Source organism: Poecilia latipinna, unplaced genomic scaffold (assembly GCF_001443285.1).
Source record: "Poecilia latipinna isolate Pla-1442-1.1 unplaced genomic scaffold, P_latipinna-1.0 Scaffold2137, whole genome shotgun sequence".
Classification (NCBI taxonomy): domain Eukaryota; kingdom Metazoa; phylum Chordata; class Actinopteri; order Cyprinodontiformes; family Poeciliidae; genus Poecilia; species Poecilia latipinna.
Window position 1 is genome coordinate 58474 of NW_015114753.1, and position 25344 is coordinate 83817.

At 38.2% G+C, this 25344-nt stretch overlaps 1 protein-coding gene and 1 long non-coding RNA gene across 7 annotated transcripts in view; one reads left to right on the top strand and one right to left on the bottom strand.

Moving 5' to 3' along the window:
* Positions 1–25344, bottom strand: part of myo15b (myosin XVB) — a 59911-nt gene that overhangs the window by 9878 nt on the left and 24689 nt on the right. For 3 of the 4 annotated variants that reach the window (XM_015017391.1, XM_015017390.1, XM_015017393.1), the window contains 20 exons: positions 24922–24984; positions 23342–23433; positions 23013–23252; positions 22544–22622; positions 22307–22453; positions 18172–18337; positions 16286–16376; positions 15931–16177; positions 15570–15676; positions 14544–14603; positions 14357–14432; positions 9302–9420; positions 6708–6823; positions 6268–6409; positions 6010–6121; positions 5515–5857; positions 5358–5421; positions 3706–3778; positions 3545–3621; positions 3381–3457 (listed from right to left, as the gene is read on the bottom strand). In XM_015017391.1, coding sequence (XP_014872877.1) covers positions 3381–3457; positions 3545–3621; positions 3706–3778; positions 5358–5421; positions 5515–5857; positions 6010–6121; positions 6268–6409; positions 6708–6823; positions 9302–9420; positions 14357–14432; positions 14544–14603; positions 15570–15676; positions 15931–16177; positions 16286–16376; positions 18172–18337; positions 22307–22453; positions 22544–22622; positions 23013–23252; positions 23342–23433; positions 24922–24984 — 2491 coding nt within the window. The remainder of the gene's footprint in view (positions 1–3380; positions 3458–3544; positions 3622–3705; positions 3779–5357; positions 5422–5514; positions 5858–6009; positions 6122–6267; positions 6410–6707; positions 6824–9301; positions 9421–14356; positions 14433–14543; positions 14604–15569; positions 15677–15930; positions 16178–16285; positions 16377–18171; positions 18338–22306; positions 22454–22543; positions 22623–23012; positions 23253–23341; positions 23434–24921; positions 24985–25344) is intronic. The other variant, XM_015017392.1, reaches the window with a different exon arrangement.
* LOC106936414 (uncharacterized) lies at positions 170–18965 on the top strand. 3 transcript variants are annotated; one of them, XR_001422130.1, is made up of 4 exons: positions 170–226; positions 299–366; positions 5766–5874; positions 18725–18965. It is a non-coding gene; the product is annotated as an uncharacterized LOC106936414 (long non-coding RNA). The 3 variants fall into 3 exon arrangements; XR_001422129.1 differs by lacking the exon at positions 299–366; XR_001422131.1 differs by lacking the exons at positions 299–366; positions 18725–18965 and adding an exon at positions 15582–15661.

Consider the following 25344-nt stretch of genomic DNA (forward strand, 5'->3'; position numbering starts at 1 on the left):
TTCACCCTTTGTCAGATTTCTTGTTTATTGTATTATGCATTTATTTTCATAATTTTGCTGTGGGTAGAGGCAGCAATATGCCTTGTAGGCTCTGAGCGTGCCGCACAAGTGCCTGAATGTAATTGGCTGTGGAGCTGGGTGCAGGTATATAAAGCCCCCTCCCCTCATCTGGTTGACATGACGTTTCTCTTCCGTTTCAGTCTTTTGCATTTGCTGGCGCTGCTAGGTAAAACGGGCTTCATATCTCCTCATCAAACCTATTATTTGTGGTAATTTATTTCCATTTTCTGCATAACAGCTGTGTACTAATGCACGCTTGAATGGTGCTCTTAATGACGCTCTAAACACCGGTCAATCCACCTTGTGGTAAGGAGCTTCCCACACTTTCTGTGTTTGTTAGCCTAGCTTTAACTCAGCCTCTGTTGTATTGCCAGGCAAGGACCTTCACTCCAGCCATCTCCACTTCAATATGTGGGCAAGAAGCAATTAATTTAGGTGTATCTGCTGAACACAAACCAGTAGTTGAGCCAGAAACGGCCAGTTCTTGGTGTTGGTGGTCGACTTTCTGGGTGGTGGTCCTCTTTGTCTGGTTCGGTGCACGATTTTCTTTTACTTTTGCTGTCTTGTTTGCTGCGTTCCTTTAGTTTAGGTCACTACCCAGATCTGCACTGTCGTCTCAGAGCTGAGCCATAACTTGTCCATTTTAATGTGTGAGTGGTTTTAAATGAGTGTTTTTCATGTTGACTAAAATAAACATTTGTATAATAAAATGATTGAATTGGATAAAATTGTCTCAAGCCTCATCTGTAGCGGGTCTGTGTGCCTTTAAGGTAACTTTTCAAGTGGAGTTATTGCGATCAATTTTATCTATATTTAAATAGTGGTCTTAATAAAGCTCTGAGAAGCATAGTAGCTTAAAAAATCTTTCATGTTTTATTTGAAGCAGTATTCTCCTTTAATAAGCTTGAGATACAAGACTTTCCTTAAAAAATTATCAAACATGTTGAGTTACAACTATGTTGAACTTTGGGTTCGACAGTCTCTTGACCTTTTGAATTTATGGTTCATGTTATGTCTTTATTTCAATTATGCTTATGAGAATTGTGTGTAATATAGGCAGGGGCGCTGCCAGGAATCTTGGGCCCCCTGACAAAAAATTAAATTGGGCCCCCCCTCACGCAGCTGCTGTTACAATTTCTTGAGTCTATCTGACCCATCAAAACGTCACAATTTCAAAGGCTTGCATCTGCCTTGCTTTCTTTGGTCCAATACTGATAACTAGTACAATATTTACTGCTCATGAATTTTACATGCAAGAGTAAAATTTAGTATGCATACAGTCTGCATACAGTATGCAAGTAGGTTGCTTAATTTTTTTTCTATTAGTTTTGGATTACTGAAATGTCTCTCCCCATGAGCAACAGTCAAAATATACATGAAGCAATCCAGACTTCTCAAAAATGCTATGTAGTTGCATTTTATTCAAGCTGCAGTATGTAACTTTAATAAAAAATATGTTTTCTCCATATTTATTAAAGCTGTCATCATGTCGTGACAGTTTGTTATGAGACAGATGATCTGTGATCAATCAATCTCCTCCACCTCCTTCCTGAACTACTATTACTGGCTAAAGTAATGCACCGTTCTGACCAAAACAACCAATCAGAACTAGTAGGACGCTCTCAGCACTGTCAATCAACCTCATTCACTCACTGCTAAATGTGCTAATGGTGGAGAAACAACTTATTGTTACAGGAAAATCGTTTATCTGCTATCACTGGTAGCTATGCTTACTAGACTAAGCATTTACAACAGGCTATGCTAGCTGCAGAATAGCACAGCGCAAGGGGGAGGAAGGATGAGCCACATGAGATTGTGATTGACAGCACTAAAACTCTCCTGCCACTGATTGGTTGTTTTTAGCACCAGGAGAAAGCAGAGGAAATAGATTTTTCACAGATTACCTGTCATACCATACTATCACAACATAATGACAGTTTTAACAAATATGTGGAAAAAATATATTTATATAAAAGTGACATACTGCAGCCTGCAGCTTTAATTTCACTTAGGAGAGGGCAGGTCAGGAGGGACGTGGGTTAGAGCTGCTGCTGAATGACTCGTATGTTAAGTGGTAAAAGGTACAGGACAAGTTAAATATATGAATATGTTGGTAATTTTTTAAATTCATTAAATGCTAGTGAAATGGAGGTAATCAGTAGTCTGTAGCTAAGCTAACTATGCTGAATGGTTGATAATATCATACAGTCTACTCACCTCTCTTGGAGAAAAACTGAGCTATAAATTGACACTCTTGCCTTTCTCTCTCTCTCTCTATTTTTTTTTTTGAAAACCTGGTTTTATAACTTTTCTTAGCACCATAGTAACCGTTTTTGTAACGCAATCGTTTTTGTTTCCTACCGTCTGCTGCTAACAGCAGACAGTAGACAACATGCGCTCCAAGCATGAACGAACCATTTAGTGCATATAGTGGGGTTCAGGGCAAATGTGGATGTATGTTTTTTGATCTGGGAGTGGGAACATTAAATTTTTACTGCTAAAAACAATCTTCGAAAATACAATATGATTAATTTTGTAATTGACAGGGCCCCAATTTATTTTTTATTTCTATGAACAATAAATAAATAAATTGCGGAGGGCCCCCTGTTGGTCAGGGCCCCTAGAATTGTCATCACTTTTTCCCCCTATACCGTGCCCCTAGGCTTATCAACCCTGCAGCTTTAAAGAGCAACTGGTGTTAGATAAACAATGTCTCAAATCTCAGTAGATTGAGAAACAAATTGTTACACCTCTGCTGTTTTTCAGTATAAAAGATGTTTGAACTCGGAAGCCAGAGACGACATTCTGATGGAGCAATTCTGAAATTGTTTTCAATTGATACATTCCTGGTAGACCTGACTGAGAGCTTTTCACCCTGACAGTGCATAGATAAAGAGCATCTTCAATCAGTAGCTTTTTCAGATTCAATGTAGTACAGGCTACTGCAGGAGAGTTTTCCTGCCACCACCATCTTCAATAACTCTTTGAAGAATCTAAATTAATGATTTACAACATTTAATTTTCCTCTGGGATTAATAAAGTATTTTTGTATTTGAATTGACTTAAATTATTTTTTCCTACAAGATAGGTTTTTACTTCCTCCTTGCAGTGGACCCCACAAGTTTTTACCCTGAGTGCTGTCCCGGTGGAGTTGCACTGACCCCATATGCGCTTTTGAGTTTTTTTTGTGCTGATGGAACATCCCCATCGTTTCCCCGTTGTCTGACCAGGACATCTGCCATACTCTTGCTGAGTGTTGAGCTTGGACTATGGGAGGGCTCACAATAAAATTTAATCTCAAATGAATGTGAAATACCCACCTGGTGGGGTTGTTGGTTGTTTGTTTGATGACCTGGCAGTAGATTTCATCTCTAAGAATTTCCTTTTCCTTCCCTAACTAAACAAATAAGGGAAAATGATTTTAAAGTAATACCAAAGTAACACCTGTCAACATCAACATCAAACTTTGAAAATATTTCCTGACCAGCAGGATATGAGTTAGGCAATTTGCTTGTGTAGTGTTCTTCTGTGTTGTGATGTCCCCCATAAACTGCATCAGAGCTGTAAATAGAGATAGCCACATGACCTTCTTTAGGATCCAAAACAGTAACATATGTTTCAATAAAATAGGATTAGTAAACTCACTTATGAAGCACTCAACAGCCAAATCATTGATTTCAGAATCATTGTAGAGAATGAGTGACTCCTGGATGGGGACCTTAATAAAAAATAAAATACAGTTAGATCTTAATTTTAAAACTTTAAAACATACCTCATTACTTTCCACTCAACCATGAAATAAACATTTATAAATACTTTTCAGAATCTTTTCTAATGAAATCTGTTGACTTCTGTGGCTTGATAGCACCTGGTTCAACCAAATAAATAATGCACACAGAAAATGATTTATTCAAAGACATACAGAATTCTTACTGACTTAGGGGCATAAGATTACATTTATCTTGATCTGCAATGGTATAGAGTTCAAATTATTTGATACAAAGTTAGAAAAATTGTTTTTACAAGTTTAAATGTTTACAGGTACTCCTCAATATCGTTATTCATATTTCTCAGAATAACCACAGAAATATGAAGATGATCCCTCTGACTCTATTCAGCTCTGCTAACACTTATCCTCACCTTCAGAGGATAAGTTATGTCACCCCACCATGGTACAGCTATTATGCCTTGTTTTAATTGATTTGTATGGGTCAAATTGGCAGTTTGGATGCTATTTTGTTGGTTTCCATAACACTCAACAGTCAAAGCACTGATTTTAGAATTATTGTAGATTCTGAAACCTACAATAGTATCAGAACCATTGCACTGATTCTGAAATCATTGTATATGATCTGTCTATACATCTGACCATACAGCACCATTCAATATGGTCTGTTTGTAGGACAGAAAAATGTCACAGCTTGTGATACGTTTGTCACCAGGCTAGTATGATGCCACATTTGGGTTTTACTCTGCCTGGCCAATGAGAGTCCAATGGGCTTTGGGAACATGCTCTCAAATATGGTAGACCGTAAAATAGTGCTCCAAACCACACCGGCCACGTCATGCAGAGGACACAAGGCAATCAGCTTAGAATATCTGTCAGCCGTCTGTGACATCTGCCGTGCTCAGGAAGAGCACGGCACCAATGTTAGTAAATTGTCTATCAGGACTGCTTTATTTGTTGTTTTTTGCTGCCTTGCTTTGTGCTTGATTCTGCCCTATTTCTGTCAAGCTGAATAGGGCAAGCAGAACTTGTTATTACCAAGTTCTGCTTGCTATTTGGAAAATACTTTGAAATATGGATTAAGCATGATGTAGCTCAACCATCTCACTATTTATGGTGTCTGTCCCATTGTACTTGTGCAAACTACTGGCTGTCATTGTACAGAAAAGCACATCAGAAGAGGCAAATGAAGAATTGTCCTGGTTGGACTAAAGCTCAATTAGGTCTGGTTGTGTTGTGATTAATCTTAAATGTCAGTTTTCATATAAGAGAGGGTGCACTAACTGGATATTTTTTCATCTATAATGGAATAAAAATAGTGAATATGAAGGAGAGTATGATACAGAATATAGCTTGTATAAAAAGGTGCATATTTACAACAAATGTGATATATTTGGTGAAGAACCTCTTGAATTAGTTGACTGAAATGAGCTGCAATGCTTAAGTTAATGTCATTTAAAAACATACTCCGGAGAAAGTGGCTAAAAATTATGTTCCTGATAAGTGAATGTAAAGTTTTAAACACAACAGAAGACATGGGTCACCAATCAGAATGTTCATAGGGTCTTACCACTGTATGCTGAACTGCTTCTGAAAAATTTCTTCCAGTGACTGGCACTCCTGTTGTCTCCATTCTTTCAGCACCAATTAATGCAACACAACATTAGCCTTGCTCTGTTAAACACACATAATAATATGAACAGGATTTACGTGGAAATTTTACTTACCTAAAATACTTGGTAGCAAAGTCAGCCATAGCAGAAAAGATCTCTAGGTCATGGTTGGATCCTTTTTGTGAGCTTTGGGCACGTGTGTGTTGTAAGCCCTCTACTGAAGATGGATTCATGGCCTCCCGATTAGACTGCACAGAACGATTGTTGGGTATGTGTCTGCTGGTGGGGACTGGTGAAGGGCCATTGAACGAACTGACTGGCTTAGCATTCCTCATGCTTTTTCTCCTGTCATCTCTTCGATCTAGATGGAGCCAGTGATAATCTGGGGCTGCACAAGGCTGGGTGAGGTCCAGTGGAAAAAGACCAGAACGTCCACCGGTGCTCCCAAACTCCCAACCTAGTGCAACATTCACAGTAGGTTAACATTAAAATAGTACAATATTAACAGCATGGGTGGGATATGCTGGTAGAAATAATTAATACTTAGCATATCTAATGTTAAATACAGTAAATATACAATTATGACTACCACTGAACTAATGATCTCACCAGTCTGAAGGCCTTCCATTTTCTGCAGTTTGATGATATCCCCCTTACTGAAGCTCAGAAGCGTCTTGTCATCCGTTACAAAACTCTTTAGAGCAACCATGTGGCCCGAGTCCTTAAGAAATAGGAAAAAGATATGTATAAAGATGGTTAAAATCTAAAATGGGATAAGATGCAAGGGACATTTAGCAAAGACAAACTAATACTTTTAAAGGAAATATAAGATTTAAAAAAAAAATTACAAAAAAAAAAAAAAATCACCTTGATGAGTTCCTTGAGGAAAACTTCGATCATGGCAGTGATCTGAGGAGCCCTGGTTGACAGCAGCACTAAGTTTTCCATTTTAAGGTCCAGTTTTACTTTGTCTGCTCCCTCAAGGTTAACAGACAGCACCTCTGCAAAACTATATTCATATAAAATATTATTCTGGGCCAGAAACAGTGATGGCAGTGAGTGGCATTGAATGTTAAGTTTTAATTAGAGTTAACATTCAAACAAATAAGGGCAATAAGATGATTATTTGTCACATTTTTAAGCTAGTTAATTAGTATGTTCATGTCAGAACTTTGATCTGGAAGTGATGGCTTGCCAGGTTCAACCCTGTTTTAGTTTAAGTTGGAAAACCATAGAGTTTTCAGAAGTTATTTCTATATTTAAAAGGAAATTGTCAGATAAAGACTATTACTGGCTAATATACATACCTGTAACTTTTGAGCAGTTTGAGATGTTTAGGATTGATGCCTGATGCTTTCACCACCTTCAATAGACGAATCCCTCGATGAGAAACACCCAAAACTTGAGCATCTCCATTGTGTGGCTGCATGTAAAAAAATAATATTTTTTAGTGGTTACTATACAGTATGTCATATCTAATGGATAATGAGGGCTTAATTTATTAATAACTACACAAGTTATTAATAAAATAACTTGTTTAGTTATTTTTGGGGAACAACTGATCTGCCTCAAGACTGTATTGAGAGATTGTAAAGTCTGAATGTCAAATGTTGTTGGAAGAGTTTGCACAGATACGACATGTGTGCAAAAGACAAAATTGTTGCTTTGACCCAAAATGGCTGACTTCCTGTTGGGTTTGGACCAAGGCTCCAATAGACATTTCTGTAGGTCCTGACAAGTCACACATCTGTACAGAGTTTGATGATTGTTGGCCAATGCATGGATTGGGGCTACTTTTTTAGATTTTGTTTTAGAATTCTAAGGGGTTCGGTGGAAGAATTAGACCACAGTCATCAAATATTGGACAGCATTCCTGTCGTGAGGAGGGGAGGTGGATTAAGATTGATCATATCAAATGAAGTGCAGATCAGCTGAAATCTGTGGAATTTAGAGCCAAATGTAATGTAAACGTGATGTCTGAATTTGCCCTCCAGCGAAAAGTTTTTGTGCTTTCGCCAAAAGTGAGACCAATTTGTTATCTGTTTTCTGAATCAAGAAGACAGATAGGACAGAAGATGTTGTTTAGGTCAGATATGGACCTTTCAAAGTAAAGCATTACATTTCTGGTTGTCAGGAAGTGTCGCTTAGGTGATGTCATGATTTGACTATTGAGTATTATAGAGGACTGGATGTGGAGGTTTGGTGTCTCAGCGACTTTTTGTGTTTCATAGCAAAATATCAAACTTTGGCTGGGGTCTGGCCACACCTCTTCAACATACTCAAAAACTCACCATTTTGATAACTTTTAATGCCCTGTGCTTTATGAGCAAACTGACCAGGTTTCAAACTGATCAAGGAGGAGTTGGATTAAATGTGAAGGCTGTAAATCGCCATAATGAGGTGAAAATTGGAATTTCAATCCAAGATAGCTGGCTTCCTGTTTGTTGTAGAGTATGGGTGCAAGAGAGTTTTCTGTAGGTCTTTGGGAGTTGTACAAATTTTATTGCTGTACAATAAAGTAAGGTCAATGTGGAGGGTCTTTTGAAAGTTGCCATGGAGAGCTGTTAAGAAATTTCTGTTTCAACTTTTGCAAACCCTTGCTTGCTTTTTCTTCCTGGTTCCTGTTTTTGTTCTGCTCTGGCTCCCTGCGTTCTGTGACTTTTGTAAGTTTTCAGTTTTATCATCAAAGGGTACGTTCACACTGCAGCCTGAAGTGACTCAATTCCGATTTTTTGGCAATTCCGATTTTTTTGCCAGTGCCGTTCACACTCCCAGTAAATGCGACCTGTATGCGTTCTGCAGTGTGAACGGGCAAACGACTTGAAAGTGTCCCGCATGCGCAGTAGAGGGCGCAATAGTGCCAGCGTTCTAGGTGTTCTGCCAACCGCCATAAAAAGAAGAAGTGCTCAGTGTTTGCGGAAGTAAACATGGAGGCTAACGGTGGAGCTTAGCTTACATATTTGAAGTTGTTGTCCGGCCGGAGCAGCATATTAACAACTTAATCCTCATATAATCCGTCATGGTTGTTGTTTTTCTTCCCACTTGTGCGTATCAGGATGCAGAATAGTGAGATTTGTTGAGAATCAGTGACGTTCAGTTCGGATGAATGCGACCTGGACGTTAGAAGGTCACATTTGAATCGGATACGTATCGGATATGGGTCAGATTCGAAAAAGAATCCGACCTGTGCTGTTCACACTGCCATGAAAAGATCGGATACAGGTCGCATTACGTCAAAAAGATCGGAATTGAGTCACTTCAGGCTGCAGTGTGAACGTACCCAAAGAAAATTCTCCATGCTCCCAGCTCCTGTCTGCATTTTTGAAAACCAATGTTATCAAAAAATGCAGTTTACTGACATTTTTTAACTATTGTTAAAATATTTTCTAAGCTGAAATGTAAAAGTAATGAAAAGAGATGCAATATGGCGTTAAAACTATGTCTGTACTAAACTCAGTTGGAGTGGTATGGTACCGTGCAATTTATCCACACTCACTGCTTTCTTGCTCAGCAGGAGGGAGCAAGAAAGTTCCCTCCTGCTGAGAGAACTCAGCAGGAGCTGAATGTAGCTTCCTAATGTAAAAAGCTACATTATCTAGCTTCCCTACATAGATAATGTTTGATCATTTGACACTATAATGTACATAAGACCATCTTAGGGAACATAAAGTATCTGATTGGACTGTGTGTCATGGAAACTAATCTATCTGTATGATTGTATTGTATTAGTATGAGTTAGATTTGCAGTATATTTCTATTATTGGAAAATTTATTCAATCTGTTTTTCTTTTAATGTGCAATGATATTAAATTAGTCAAGAAGTGCAATATAAAAAAACCCAAACCTAAATAACAAAAATGGACAAAACAAATGTACCATATTCCTTTTTCTTGAAGCTTACCGTCACAGGGTAGAGTCGACTAAAGTAGTTCTTCCAGTTATCTCGAGCGGCAATAACAATTCTCTTCTTCATGTTGTCATCCTGAATGGTGCTTATGTTTGTTCCCACGTTGAAATTTGCTATAAAGGCACAATGACATTGGGAAAGTTAAGTTAAGCTTTGTTATATTAGAGGATAAAAAGTAGGAAGCTGGCAAAAACCTCAGAACTGCTGCTAACTGTGGAGAAGAGGGTGGAAGCATTATATATGATACAACAATAATAACATTTTAAGAAATTGTGTAAATTACAACAGTCTTAAATAGAAGGCAACCAGACATTTGCCTAGTTTTCCATAAAGAGCTTATGAGGAACCTGAGATCATTTGGTGTGAGAGGACACTATTAAGAAGGTTCTATGATAGTGTGGTGGCTTCAGTGATCCTCAATGCTGTGGTCTGCTGGGCTTGTGGGAGCTGAGAGAGGGACAGCAAGAGACTTAAGGTAATCAGAAGGGCTGGCTCAGTTGGAACTGCTCTGGACTCCATTGAGGAGGTGGGTGAGAAGAGGACATTAGCTAAGCTCAAAGCAATTATGATTAACTCCTCTCACTTCCTGTATAAGACTGTGAGGACCTTAGGCAGCTCCTTCAACAGCAGACTGAACTTCCTGAAGTGTTGGGTAGGAAAGATACTGCAGGTCATTCACACTAAGTGCAGTCAGACTGTATAACACCTACAACTAATAAATCGCTGAAATATCTGTACTACTCCCTACCACTACTTCCTCTGTTATCTCTCATCCATGTACTTACTACTGTATTGTCATTGTGTGATGCCATTGTTTCTTCAGTTATTTTTATACATATTTTAGTACAATATCACAGATTCTTTAAGAAAAAAAATATACATGGTATATAGCTTTCAGTTATTCTATATGTTAGACTGTCTTTCTTTGGGATTTGATTATTTTCATTGTGTGTCATCTCAACAGATGACATACAATGAAGAACAAAATTGCTAATGTCAATACATTAGCAATTTTGTTCTTTGCTGCTGTGACACATGAATTTAACCATGATAGGTTTAATAAAATCTATCAGTCTGTCTGACACTCTTTGTCAACCCTATTGTAATAGAAATGATCTAGGTGACTGAGTATATACAAAGGCATCATGTGTAAATCTTGCAGAAACATATGAGAACCTAACTCAGAATCTCAATTACGGAAGTGTTTTCCAGTATGATAAATGATGAAAGTTGGATCATGTCCCCTGAGACAAGTTCTTTGTCTCAGGAAAAAAAACAAAAAAACATTAGCTAATCCATCCATCCATCCATCCATCCATCCATCCATCCATCCATCCATCCATCCATCCATCCATCCATCCATCCATCCATCCATCCATCCATCCTCTTCCTCTTCCTCTTATCCGGGGTCGGGTCATGGGGGCAGCAGCTTAAGAAGGGAGGCCCAGACTTCCCTCTCCCCAGCCACTTGTTCCAGCTCCTCCGAGGAAATCCCAAGGCGTTCCCAGGCCACCTGAGAAACAGTCCCTCCGGCGTGTCCTGGGTCTTTCCCAGGGCTTCCTCCCGGTAGCATCCTGCAGGCATCCTGACCAGATGCCCAAGCCACCTCAACTGGCTCCTCTCAACGTGGAGGAGCAGCGGCTCTACTCTGAGTCCCTCCCGGACGACCGAGCTTCTCACCCTATCTCTAACATTATGTAGCAGTTTAAGTTCATAATGCTAAGTGACAGTAATGTCTTGACATCAATAGCATATTTTTTGTCCTTGAGGGACTGAACTCATTCTTGTATTTGTGTTTTGGAGTCAGCAGATGGTCCAGACCTCACAGACACACCGGTGGCTCTTCTGACAGAAGTCAAAGATGACAATATTGATGCAGCCCTGTTCAGCCCAGAGAGGATGAAATACTTTCTAAAATACTTTTCAGTGGTCCCACAAATTTGGCTGAATCCTTTCTCTTGCTCTTTGGGTACATCTATGTGCTAGACCTATAGTACCCAAAGAATCTAGAGCTTACGTTCACATTTATACAAAAAGTTCTGATGTGTCTAGAGGACAATAAACCATTGAAAGGGCGTCTCCTGACGCTAAAGAATGATTTGGTCAATGAGAATGGACACTCAGAATGGACTATATACTATTGAGGAAGGTTTTAGTTTTTTTTGCAGTAAGTGCCAAAATGTTTCTAAACACTTTTCAATGGCTACACATTCTAATAGTTGTTGTTGAGGATAGCTTATACGTATAATTTTGAATATTATCATGAATCTTTTGTGAGTTTTTATCATAAGGGGCTGGAGTCATCTCCTTTTCTGTTTGTTTTAATTTATGACAAGCACTTTGATTTGATTAAAAAGCACATTGTATTGAATAACAAAAAATTAATTAAAAAAGTTGTTCAATTGTCCCTGTTGTGTCATTTCACTATTTCAGTATAGGGTTAATTTTGAGTACATGTCCCCCAGATTATGAGTTGAGGAATATTGAAAAATGTCAGTGTTGTCATGATCCGTGGTTTTCTGTGTTTATTTTGAGTTTTTCTATGTTTTCCTGTTTCCCTGTGAGTCTCTGTCCTGTCCTCCCCGTTGATTGCTCCCCAGGTGTGTCTCATTCCCTTAATTACCCCGTGTGTATTTAAACCCACCTGTTGTCTGGGTTCCTTGTCGGGTCCTTGTCTAACGCTGTTTAGTTTGTCTAACGCCTGTTCGTCCTAGCTCTCCAGTCGTACTGTTTAGTCCTGGTTAGCTTAGATCCCGTTTCAGTCTTCGTGTCTGTTGCTACCGGCGTTTAGCTGCGTGCTTGTTCCTGCCGTGCTGCCAGCCTTGGACTGTTTATTGAGCTACCTTCATCATTAAAATTATCATCATCACCATAACCTGGGTCTCAGCGTCTCTCCTCACCACCACCAACCACACACTTCATGACAAGTGTATTTCCAGCATTATGAGTTGAATATATTGAAAATTTTAAAGTGAAATACTTCCTAATCATAAATTGAGAAATATCAATATTTATAAGACAATGTTGAGATAATTTAAGGCAACTGCACCTGTAATTTTTATTTTATGTAAACTTAAAACATTTAAAAACATCACTAAAATATTTTGTGTAATCTGTTACAAAATATTTTTGGAGTTCTGTGAACTTGTTAGGGTTTACAGTGTACAAGGACCTGACAGCCGACGCCCTATCCGACGGACTCTCCTCTCCAGGACCCCTGAATAGACCTTACCAGGGAGGTTTAAGAGTGTGACCCCCCTGTAATTGGAGCACACCTTTGGTCCCCCTTTTTAAATGGGGACCACCACCCAAGTCTGCCAATCCAGGGAACTGCCCCCGATGTCCATGCAGTATTGCAGAGTCGTGCCAGTCAACACAACCCTACAACATCCAGAGCCTTAAGGGTGAATCTCATCCACCCCCGGGGCCCTGCCACCGAGAAACTTCTTAACCACCTCGGCGACCTCATCCCCAGAGATTAGAGAGCCTGACCCAGAGTCCCCAGGCACTGCTTCCTCAATGGAAGGCATGTTGGTGGGATTGAGGAGGTCTTCAATCCCACCAACATGCCAACAGGTCCGCAACGTCCCGAGTCGAGGTCAGCAGCACACCATCCCCACTATAAACAGTGTTGGTGCTGTACTTATTCTCCCTCCTGAGGCGCCTGATGGTGGACCAGAATCGCCTCTAAGCCGTGCGGAAGTCTTTCTCCATGGCCTCTCCAAACTCCACCCACGCCCGTGTTTTTGCCTCAGCAACCACCCGAACCGCATGCCGCTTCGCCTGCCAGTACCCATCAGCTGCTTCTAGAGTTCCGCAGGTCAAAAAGGCCCGATAGGACTCCTTCAGCCTGACAGCATCTTTCACCGAAGGTGTCCACCAACGGGTTCGAGGGTTGCCGCCACAACAGGCACCGACAACCTTGTAGCCCCAGCTCCGATAAGCCGCCTCGACATGGTCCACTGAGACTCAATGTCCTGCACCTCCCCCGGAACGTGTTCAAAGTTCTGCCGGCGATAGGAGTTAAAGCTCCATCTCACAGGAGTCTCTGCCAGAGGTTCCCAGCAGACCCTCACTACACGTTTGGGCCTGCCAGGTCTGACCGGCATTCTCCCCCACCACCGGAGCCAACTCACCACCAGGTAGTGGTCAGTGGACAGCTCTGCACCTCTCTTCACCCGAGTGACCAAGACATATGGCTGCATATCCGATGAAACAATGACAAAGTCGATCATTGCTGATAATATATTGCAATAAAATATTATTGTTATCTAAAGACTCAATGCAAAATTTTGAAGTAACTCTGGAGTTTAAAGCTATATTAGTTCTAGAAAATGGTTCTTGACTAATTGGCAGATAATGGGAACATAAAACACTATGGGCCTGATCTACAAATATTCCAAATAATGAACAGTAAATTTCATGAGAGAAAAAAAAGAATGCGCAGTAAGTGGATGTGTTGCAGGTGTTCTACAAAGATTGACCATGCAAGTGCAAGTGCCACTGGTTGTCATCATGGAGAGTGTTGGAGAGTAGAGTGGTCAAAAAAGAAAAATGAAGTAAAAAGTCATTATGCTGGCGAACAAAAAAAAAAAAATAACACATTGAATTTAAATTAGCATACAACATGATAAACAGTAAAAACATTTAAAGATCAATCAAAATAAAGCTATAAACAGGTGTTTTTAACTCCCCTGACTCCCCACCAGAGCATGCTCTTCAACTCTGTCAGCCCAATCTTATCTCCAGTCCTTATGTGATAATCTGGAAATAAGGCATATTACTTATTTGTAAATATAGATGCTAAAACACCACCCGCAATGTGGTTCTGGTTTAATAAACTGCTTGCTGGTGATGAGTCATTACATTTGCATATCCTATCCATATCCAGTATTTTGCACTTTCTGCAAATTTTTGCATATTCTGTTTGTGTGTTGTTTGTAGATCATTTTTGTGCATGGTATCAAGTTTGTGCCTGTTTTTATAAGCGCAAATCTTTAGAAGGTAAGGTCATATGTTGCTTCCTGACATAGTCCAAAGAATTCTCACCAAGAAGGTCTTTCATTTTCCTTCTTTCTTCACTATCAATTCTCACACAGTTGTCAGAGTAGGTGTCTCTCATGATCTGAAAAAAAAAAAAACACATCCAGCAAAGGTTATAAAATCTGACCTTGATTTTCTAATTTGACATTGAATGGAAAGTTAGATGCATAAAAAAGGCTGATCAAATAGCTACCTGTTCACACAACAGGTTAAGGACATAAGGCTTGTTGAAGAGTTCTCTTGGATAAAACACCTGCAGATGAAATGAGAGGTTACTTAATAGGGATAATTTTTCAGATTTTCTCATAAATTGGGTGTTATAAAACAGGCAGACTTGGGATTGTTTTTGTAGAATTTACATAAATTTAATTTAAACAAATAGTTCACCATTTACACAATAAGCACAATATCTGCAAGACAGTAACAGAGATAATCATAAAAGGGAAAATCTATTTGGTGAATGAAATTGAGGAGCAAAGAAATCAGCAGAGCTATGAATAATACAAATGCAAAACTTCCTGAATTCAGGGCTGCTGGTTTAATTAATTTGGAGATAATGGCTTATAAATCTAAAATCATCAATGGAACTCCAAAACAATAAGGAACCAATGTAGCAGGTAATCTTTTTTTTCTCTTCAAAATTTAAAATAAACTAATAATATTGAAAGCTGTTGTAGCAGTTGCTTTTTATTTTATTCTTCAAATATTTTTATATATACAAAACTGATCAAAGCAAAGGACCTTCAATCACTAAGCAAAAATAAGAAATTCAACTATCTAGATTAACCAAACATCAGAATTTATGGTTGAAAATGACAAATATAACATGTAGTACACGTTCAAGATTTAGTGTGTACATCTAAGTTTGTGTGTGTGCACATGTATATACTACATATACATGATCACTTTCACAAAATTTACCTACAAACTGAGGTCATTTATGGAAAGTGAGGAGCTTCACCGGTTCTCACTTTTTTGCAGTTCTACTGAGCTCTAATAGTTGAATTTAGAGGTATGGCGTCAGTTAAGTTTTGGCTAAGATTAGAGTTAAGAATAGCAAGCGCTCTGAGTAGGGCTAGGAAAAATAGGTGGGTTAGCTGTTTTCATTTTAGCAAGCTGCTAAAATGAATGGAAGTCAATATAAGGTCCTCAGTTTGTACAGAAGTACAAGGATATGTGTATGTGTGTGAGGTGAGGGATGTTTATGTGTGTGTCTTACTTCTTTTCGCAGGAAAAGTTTTCCTGGCATGTTGAAGTGGGAGAAGTAAACCCCAGCAGAAAAGCGGTGAAGCTGGGATTGATTTCCCTCATCATCTGACATCACATCTGGACAGAAAGCAAATAAGTACAGTCGTCTAAAGGCCTTATAATATAAAGTAAACTTAAAGTTTCACAGCTTGTCAAGCACAAGTTTGACAAGTGTCTTCCTTTTTTGGTAAAGCATTGATTTGTAAAGAAGTATTGTTTTTGTTTTCTGTGTTTAATGTTGGTAATTTACCAAAATAAAGTGAAACAAGTAGCAACAATTTCACATTTTATGGTTGTAAATTTGATCCTTATTTCCAATGAGAATCACTCACAGAGAGATGGCGCAGTCATGGGTGGAGGGTCGGGAATGTTCACAAGGACAGGTGCTTGCTCTGGAGGAGGAGGCGGGGAGTCAGGAGGAAGAGGGGGATGATGCTGCGAACGCTGGGAGCCAAAAAGCTCCTCCAATGGACGCTGCTTCTGCCTCATGTTTTTAGAAATGACCCTGCGACCACTGGTGGATGGGGGAGAATTAGGGGGCCTTGGAGGCGGAGGTGGGGGAGGAGAAGCCCATTGTTTCTGTGTAAAAATTTAAAAATAAGTATTACAACAAAGAAACATAAATAAATCTATCAAGCAGTTGGTTTTGGGAGTTAGAGCTACCATGCCCCCCACCCCCCTTCTTACCTTTGGTTGTGGCACTGGTGCTTTGTTTCTGAGTTTAGCCAGAGCTTCCTCTTTTGGGTCACTCTTCTTAATAAATGTTCTAGCAGGAGATCTGAAAGATACATAACAACTAAAAAAAATCCATACAGATAATATGTGGTACACATTAAGAAATATTTGAAAAATCCTTCTTAAGCAGAGAACCCAGATCACTAATTTGGGGGTAATTTGGGATGGTCCCTGGTTTAAAATATTTGCATTTCTATACTTTTTTTTTTTTTTTTCAATTTTATTGTCAAAATGTTTCATCCAACCATCATTCATCCTCCTTTTTTTAACTGCCTTATTTAAAGCTGGATCACTGTTAGAATTTTCTAATGTAAAATTATTTGTAACACTTTATTTTGGCTTTTAAAAAACGATTGCTAAACAACTGGGAACTCTAGATATTTGAATTTGGAAAGAGTGGGATTTTACTTTGAGTAATGTTTTAACTTACTCATATTTAAACTGCTAGGATTTTTAAGTTTAGTAGTAGTGTCACAGGAACTCTATTGAATGCCAACTTTGACTTGCACTAAAAGTTTAATAGTATGTTACATTTTCACAAAATTCCAAAAGATTTGCTCAAGTGATAATTTAATATTAGCCCTCTGAGTGTTGATAAACATGGGTCGTAACATTTCTTATAGTTCCAAAAAACAGTTTTTTGGCAAAACTTTCTAAACTGCTACTTGTAGACATTTCACAGGTTGTGTATTCAATGTAACAAACATGCCTGAATATATATATATTTTTTCAAAAACAATGCATTACAACTTCAATTTTACATTTCTCACTAAACACGCATGTGCAGTATTGGAGGTGGTGCAGAGCCTGATCCAGACTACTGTGTGCAACCTGGCTGTGTTATGCAACTGTACCATATGCATATGAACTTTTGATATGTCTTTCTTCTGGAACACAGAAGACCAACCATCACACTCCCAAAGTCACAAAAGTGTGTGCAAGCTTTCTAAAATCAACATGCTGTCCACAACATCACTAGACAATGTGCAAAAACAGGTTTTGAAGAACTGATATATTTTTAACTGCAAATCTGAAGACAATGTCATGATCTTTGTCAATACTTAGAAAGGTTGCATGGAAAACCAGTGATACCAGAATTTCCTGTTGTATTATGTTTTGGGTCATGTTGTAGGATGGTGAACAAACCCTAATGTATTTCATTAAGTTACTGTGAAAGTTATTTGAATAATAAAAAACTAAATAAAAAACATAAACTAAAGAAATGAAAAAAAATTGCCTCTTCATCATCTCCATAATGGCAAATAGTGATCATCCAGGTGAACTGTGATAATTATCCTTAATTTTTATTCTTTCAATATTGTTTTTATGTTTGAGCATACAATTCTCAAACATATGTAATATTTAATTCTGTCAATCAATTTTTAAAAATTAATTACAATCTAGTGCTGTGATTAATCATGATTAATCACTATGCTTAACTTTGTAAACTTGAAATGTAAAAATACATATAAAAAAAACACAGACATCATTTTAAAGTTCTTTTATTTGTTTCTGGGCTTCATAATAGTTTTTTGCACAAGGGTATTTTTCCGGCCATCTCATTCCCTCAGGTTACCTGACCCGATGTTCCTTCAAGCATTTTCAATTCCAGGCCCAAAGCTGTGGAACAAAGCTATGGAACAAGCTGTGTCTGCTCATAAGACAAACTCCCTCAGTTTTTAAATCTTACATGAAAGCACACTTTCCACTTTCCCTCTGAGCTTTCAACAATTAAAAATAATATTTTTAAAGTGCTTTTAAAATGCTCTAAACCTGGTGTGGTATGATTTGAATGCCTTTTCAAATTTGGGAGAACACAAGATACTACTGACACTAACCTGACAGGCTCAAATGGCTTGGGTTCTGGTTGTGGTCGACTGTTGAACTGTTTAATGATTTCCCTGATGTTGGAGGTTGGTTCAGGCTGGACCTTTGTGACCGGACTGAGAGTAGGTTCTTTAGGGGGGTCTGGTTCCTCATTTGGAGGGCTGGGAGGATGCCTTACTGTGGGAGATAAGAAAAAAATATTAACATCATGACACAAACACTTCTAAAAACATTGTTAAAACATAGCAGAGGCTGTAAGCTGCTGGAAACCTGACGTATTTTGAACTCCATATTTTACTTTTGAGGGTGTTTCTACCTTTCAGTAATGTAAACGCCAAATAGAGGTAAAAAATTATATTATAAAGGCCTTCTACCAAGGCTTTCAAATTCTCCAAATCCTTCGATGCAGATTTCTTTTCATTTGAGCAACTCATGTCCTTCACCTTGCAGTAATGTTAATGTTTTGTAGTGGCCCAGCCAAAGCTCAAACTTTAGTCTAATAGAGAATCCATTAAATTGTGAGGGATCTGAAATGTTCTCTGTGTGGTTAGTATTTTCTCCCAGGTTCCAGCAGAGGGCTTTCGCACACCTGCAGGTCAGCAGTGATCAACAGCAGTACAAGAATTTGCTGCCACTCTTTCATCCCTTGAGTGTTGAGCCTTGTGGTAAAAGCCTCCTGCATTTCCTAGTGACTTTGTTGACTTCTTGTGAAACATTGGCTGACTTTCAGTTCCACTTTTGCATTCCCTCGCAATATGCTTACTGCAATATTTGCTGGTCTATTTAAATGTCAATTTAAAATTTCAAATGTAAACACATTTAAAGAAACTCTGTGATTATTCTTGACTCTTTGGTGCAAAAAACTGATTGATAATCAATTTATTCACTGAATGTCTGTTTGTATAAGGTTGCAACGGAACTGCACATGAAAACAACCCTTTAAACCATTCAGACTACCAACACAAAAAATACACAATCAGAACTGTCAGATAACTTATTACACCACGATAACAAGTCAGAAATAATCCAAATAGTTTGGATGTATTTTTTCTTCTTTCCTTCTTACGGAAAGTTTCTGTTTATATCAAAGAAAAATATTTAAAATTTCAGATATTTCACAAGATATTAGAATACATGGAAAAAATCTCACGAAAGCCTTATATTATAGCAGGAAGTACAATAACCACCATGAAAAAGGCTTACAGTATTCAATTATGCCGCATAAACTGATCAGTACATTATTGTGAGAGAACGCAAAACCTTTTGCGAGGTAACCCAAAAGAAAAAAAATTCTCCATGTCCCGTAGGGGGCTCCATAGAGAATAGACCTCTTTTAAGACAGAAAAAATATTTTCCTGCAATGTACAATCTAATTTAAATCTGAAACTTCACCTATATTTCAGTTACATCGAGGCATCAGGCAGGGCTGTCCTGTTTCTCCATATCTCTTCCTCCTAGATGGCCATCTCCTTTCAACCCATCTTAGAGCAAGTCCCGTACAAGGTATCGACGTAGCAAACAGGAATAAATTTTTTAAATTTTTTTTTTGGGTAACTCTGAACAAGTTCTCCCAGCCCTTGATACTATTCAGATCTTGTCTAGAGCCTCTGGTTTATATCTAAGTGTCAATAAATGTGAACTTTTTGCTATTAAAGATAGTGTTCTGTCCTCTATAAGCAACATAGCAATTAAGCAGATTGTTGTATACTTAGGAATCACCATCACCAAAAATGATAAAAGTAAATGTGTTGAAAACATTTCTCCTGTTATTAACAGAACCAGAAAAAAGTTGAACCTCTGGCTGCACAGAGATCTAACTCTGAGGGGAAGGACTCTGCTCTCTAAGGCAGAAGGCCTCGCTAGTTTATTTGGCCTCTTCTCTCTTTGTAGACAACAGCACCTGTAAAAGTATAGATTGGACGGACGGACGGACGGACGGACGGACATGTATAGTTAGGCATGAGGACATATTTATATAAATGTATACATAGATAGTATGAATTAGACCATCAAGAACCACACTCCATACCAGTAAGTGGAGGTAATGCTATGAAAAGTTTGCTGCCAACCACCAATAAAACCGAGAAGAAGAAGAAGAAGAAGGAGAAAAAGAAAGTTCATCTCGTTCTCGTTTCAGCTGAAGGTAAAACCTAAAGTATAGTATAAGCTCAATTTATTCATGATTAAAGTTAATATTACTGAGGTTAAAGCATGGAAAATATGCCTTAGTCTGCTTGTCTTATCTGTTGACAGGTCAATTTTTTTTTTGCATGCTGGATTGTTCCTGAAGTGGATTCCTCTTATGAGTTTGATGGTGAGCCCTCCCACCTGGACTTAGAGAAAAAGAACTGGATTGCCTTCTTTTCCATTTGGAGTTCTGCGGCACCTTGTGGTGCAGTAGGCCTGTATCACTCACATCTTCACACACAGTTGGTTATATGTAAGACCACTGACTGACATTTTTCACTCCTATTGTTACACCCCAAGAATTTTGGACAGGACCATTTGGATAAGTTTTATTTGGGACATATTAACAAACTGCTGTGTATGAAATTCTCCTCATGTGAATGGTTTTTCAGTTGAACCTGAATTGAACTGAATTTGATTAATCTGTATTTCTATCACGGTCTAGAATTCAGGTTATCAGGATGCACTCAAAAAATTTAAAACTGAGAACTAGCACTTGTCCAAGTGTAATTGCTATTTTATGTATTTCATTGTGTGTAATTTTATTTTTAGAATTCTGAGTCTTGTACAACTTTTCGTTAATCTTATGGTGTAATTCACTAAAGCCAGTTTGTTCTTTAAATTCATTTAATTATCTTTGTGTCTCATTTAAACACCCCACTGTGCTCAGATAACTAAACCTATTGTCCCATTGATTTAATATATTTAATAATCTTCACTACTGTGTTACACAGTGTTCATTTTTATTTGTTAGTTGTACTACTTGATTTAGTGCTGCTAAAATAAATGAGGGTTACCTACTCACTAATCTTAAGCTTACTGTCAGGACTCTAGGTTTTTGGGTTTGGTTTTGCTTTTGCATCTTATTTATCATTATCCGTTAGTTACCTTACGTTCTGTTATTCTTGTATGCCTGAATCTAAGTCTAGCTTTCTTTAGTGATTATAGTTAGATTATTTTTTATTAAATTCCTCTAGTTATTCCTTATTTCAGCCTCCCTGTAGTGTTTTTAGTAATGTTTATTTCTTAGTTATTTCATCACTGAGTTATTCTTACATCTGAGTTTAGGTATATCTTTCTTTAGTAATCCTAGTTAGCTTATTTCTTAAGTCCTTCTAGCTCCCCCTTGCAGTATTTCTAGTTTTCTTATTTTGTCACTTTAGGTTTAGTCTTTTTGTCTGCATTCATGCCCATCTTCCTTTAATAATTCTAGTTAGGTTATTTCTTTGTTTAGTCCCTCACTACAGCTATAAGTTCCTTAGTTCTTATTACTGTTAGATCAGCCTGGTTTCTGTTTAGGTTCGTTTGTTTTTCCCTCATGTCTTTTTCTCTTCTAGTTTATCAGGTTTTCTTTAGTCTTAGTGTTTCTTTAGTATTAGAAGTATTTTCAGCTCCCTATGTTTCCTCCCTTTGTTTTCTGCCAGCATATCTCCTTAGCTTCTCCCCGCCCCTCAGCTACCTCCTGTGCTAACTACTCACACCTGCAATCAGTCATCTCATCTAGTTAGGTTCATTGTTCCACTTACTACCTCCCAGTATTTAAGCTCCTCTATCCCAGCCATAACTCACCAGTCTGTCTTGTTACCCTGCTTGTCTCTATGCTCTTCACTTCCCCTGTGCTCCTTAGAATCTCCTTGTGTCACATTTTGGATTTGAATTGGATTGTTTTGTGTTTTGCGTTCCGCGTTCCCTTGTTTTTTGTAAGTTGAACTCTGATTTTGTTAATTAAATTTTCAAGACTATACTACATGTTTACCTGCTGCTTTTGGGTCTGCCACACCACATTATGACACTTACTTTCCTTAATTTTGTGAGGCAATAAGTTTGCATAATTCTTTTAAGTAAGGTGAACTAATTAGATTGTACAGTGTACCAGGAGCTATCCTCTTCAAATATCTACACCACTTACATTGAGAACTCAAAATATCTTAAAATGTCCCACATTTATAATTTCCTTACCATTAGGCTTTGGTGGTGGAGGTGGAGGTGGAGGTGGGGGTGAGGGTGAGGGGCTTGGTGAAGGACGTGTCTGCTGATTTTGTCTGGGTGGATCAGGTGGAGCTGATTGTCGCTTTGAGTTTCTTTTTTCCCGTTTTGATTTACCACCTAGAGGGGGCAAAAGAAAAAACGTATTCACCTTGACACTCAGTGAATAACTTAAAACAGCCTGAAAAAAGGTTATTTAAGTCTATTCACCAATATTTTGGAAGAAATCCCTCTTTTCTCTGAAAGATTGTAGGTCATCTGGCTCTGCCAGCTCCACATTTTCTTCTGGCTATGAAAGCAAATGGACAGGATGGTGTCACTTTACAACTGAATAATTAATAGTTTCATGGGTCATTATTTTTAGTCACAAGGAAAAAGATCAAAGCATATTAAAAATAAAATGTAAAATAAAGTTTTTATCTTTTTTCTCGGCATGAGTAGCTGCTTCCAAAACGACTTCATTTAATTAAAATGTATATTGTTGCATTGACGGATTCTCTCACTTTCCATATTCTGTTGTTATAAGCACCTTTAAAGTAACTACAAAATCTCTAGCATAACCTGTTTGACAAGAATGTCTATAAATGGATAGTCCACAATTTTACTGTGGATCTTTTAATTAACTTGTCAAGATGGATGCAGAAAAATACAAAGAGGAAAAAGGATCAGTTAGAAATACCTCAGATTCAGATTGCTTGGAGGCTTGTTTACGTGCAGATGCTTTGGGCTTTGACCGTCGGGGTGAGGGACTTCGAGAAGGTGAGTGCTGGCGTTCTCTGGAGCGGCGTGATGACTCGCGTCTAAACTGTCTATCTTTCTCATCTCTTTGTTTCTCCTTCTTAGCTTGCTGTTCCTTCTTCTGCCGTTCTTCAGCCTGCTGCTGAGACAAAGTCATTGCCTGCAAGGTCATCTGCTGGGCCTGAAATGAAAAGATTGACAATCCAATCCAAGAACATACAGCAAATAAATTATAGTTTAGCTTGATTAAAAAACTTTGATGGAAGTAACCATGAGTAAGGCCTGTTGGTTGATGAGAGCTTGCTGAGTTGCTGCCATCTGCATGGGGTCACTCACAGTGGGAGCCTGAGGCACCATTAAAGCTGTGAAGGAATAACTTTCATTAATCAATCAATCAAATGTTATTTGTATGGCACATTTCAGCAGCAAGGCATTTCAAGGTGCTTTACATAATTAAAAAACAAAATAAAAACAGCATGTGACATTGAATAAACAGTAAGAAAGAGAAAGAGATTTTAGCAAGGGGATACATATTACAACCAGGGGTAAAAGTAGTTTTAAATTCTTGGGGGTACTATGACAAAAAATAAATAAATAAATAAATAAATAAATAAATAAATATATATATATATATATATATATATATATATATATATATATATATATATATATATATATATATATATATATATATATATTTACATATATATTGCTTCTTTGTGTGCTTTGGAGTTTCTGTGCTGATTAATTTCTTTGCAAAGCAATAAAAGCTGGTAGCTTTTGAATTGCTACAAAATAAAGCTGTATTTCCTCCCTCAGCCCTCTGGCTGCAATGTTGACACTTTGAGATGCCGTGAGACCTAAATCCTGAACATCATGGCATGGAGTCATCCCAGTTTTCCATGTCTGGCATATAACCATTCATTTTAGCTTTTAAACTGGTTTTATTGATCCTGTGTCCAGACAGGGATAATCAGTAGCCCAGCATCATGACCTGTTTGTTCTGAAGATCCTGCAGCTTCCACTTCTCTTCCTAACATGGCGCCTCCTCACCCTGACTCTCATACTGACAGGAGGAACCACAGAGCTCTGTTAGGTTAAAGCTCATCTTCTGAAGTTGGGATATTTTTCCTCCAACAGGTTCCAGAGGAATCGCCTCAAACCAGATGTTGGACTGGATTTTATTTCAATGTCATTTGTGAATGTTAGAACCAGATTTTAGGACAGACGGAAAGTTATGGCTCCCCTGAGTCGGCCCTGGAAGGCTGGCTTTTTCAAATTCTGCTGGATGATATATAAACAAGATGCTCTTTCCCACCATCCGCTTCCTCACCCCATGACATCTCTGTAGCTGTGGCAGACTGCACTCAAGGTCAACTGATAAACTCCACCACATATCAGAGACAATGGTTGGGGTCAGCTGTCTGGTTCAGGGACTAACGCTTCCTTCACTCTCACACTGACTTTCATTCTTCATGGTTAGAAACACATAACCCTCAAACTCACCACCTTCGCTGGCTCCACTTCTGTATCAACATGTTGCTTTTTTTTCTTTTTTTACACAGGTTTTTTTTTTGCAACCTCACACTCTGCCCTTACTGTGGAGACAGAGGTGCAAGTTATGAGTTTCTTTCTTCTCAACAAACCTCATAGTTTTATTTTTCTGATCTAATTAAAAGGATAGCACCTCTATGACTGCAGCTCCAGTCTTATTTCTGTAATATTTGTTTGTGTGTTGTTCTTTGGATGGGTTGTACTAGAATGTAAATTTCCAGAGGGAAATTCACATTCCCTCTGGGATTAATAAAGTATATTTAATTCAATTCAGTTCAAATATAGAACAGGATTACCTGGCATATTTGGCATCACGGCAGTTGGACCATAACTGGGAATTGCAGGGTTTACTGGTGCAACTAAAACATAATGTGCATTAATATAGAGAGTTAGGGAGAAAACAAAGATCTTTTCAGACATTTTATTTGAATAAAGTTCATACCATGAGAAAAGACTAATCTGCAGGGAAAAATTAATATTCCTATAAAAAATAACATCCTGCTTTTAAGTTTTCCTGTGATACAGAAGGTAGATGACAATTAAATGTAACAAAACAAGTGACAATCACAATTGAGACACAATCAGGGCATATTAATGCATTTTCAGCCACATAGTACTGTGTCTTCCCTTTTGTCTAGTGTTATGCATGTTGTTTGTAAAGCAGTAAGCAGAGCTGTTAAGTTAATCTCGTGCTGCTAAAAATGCTGTGCAATGACAAT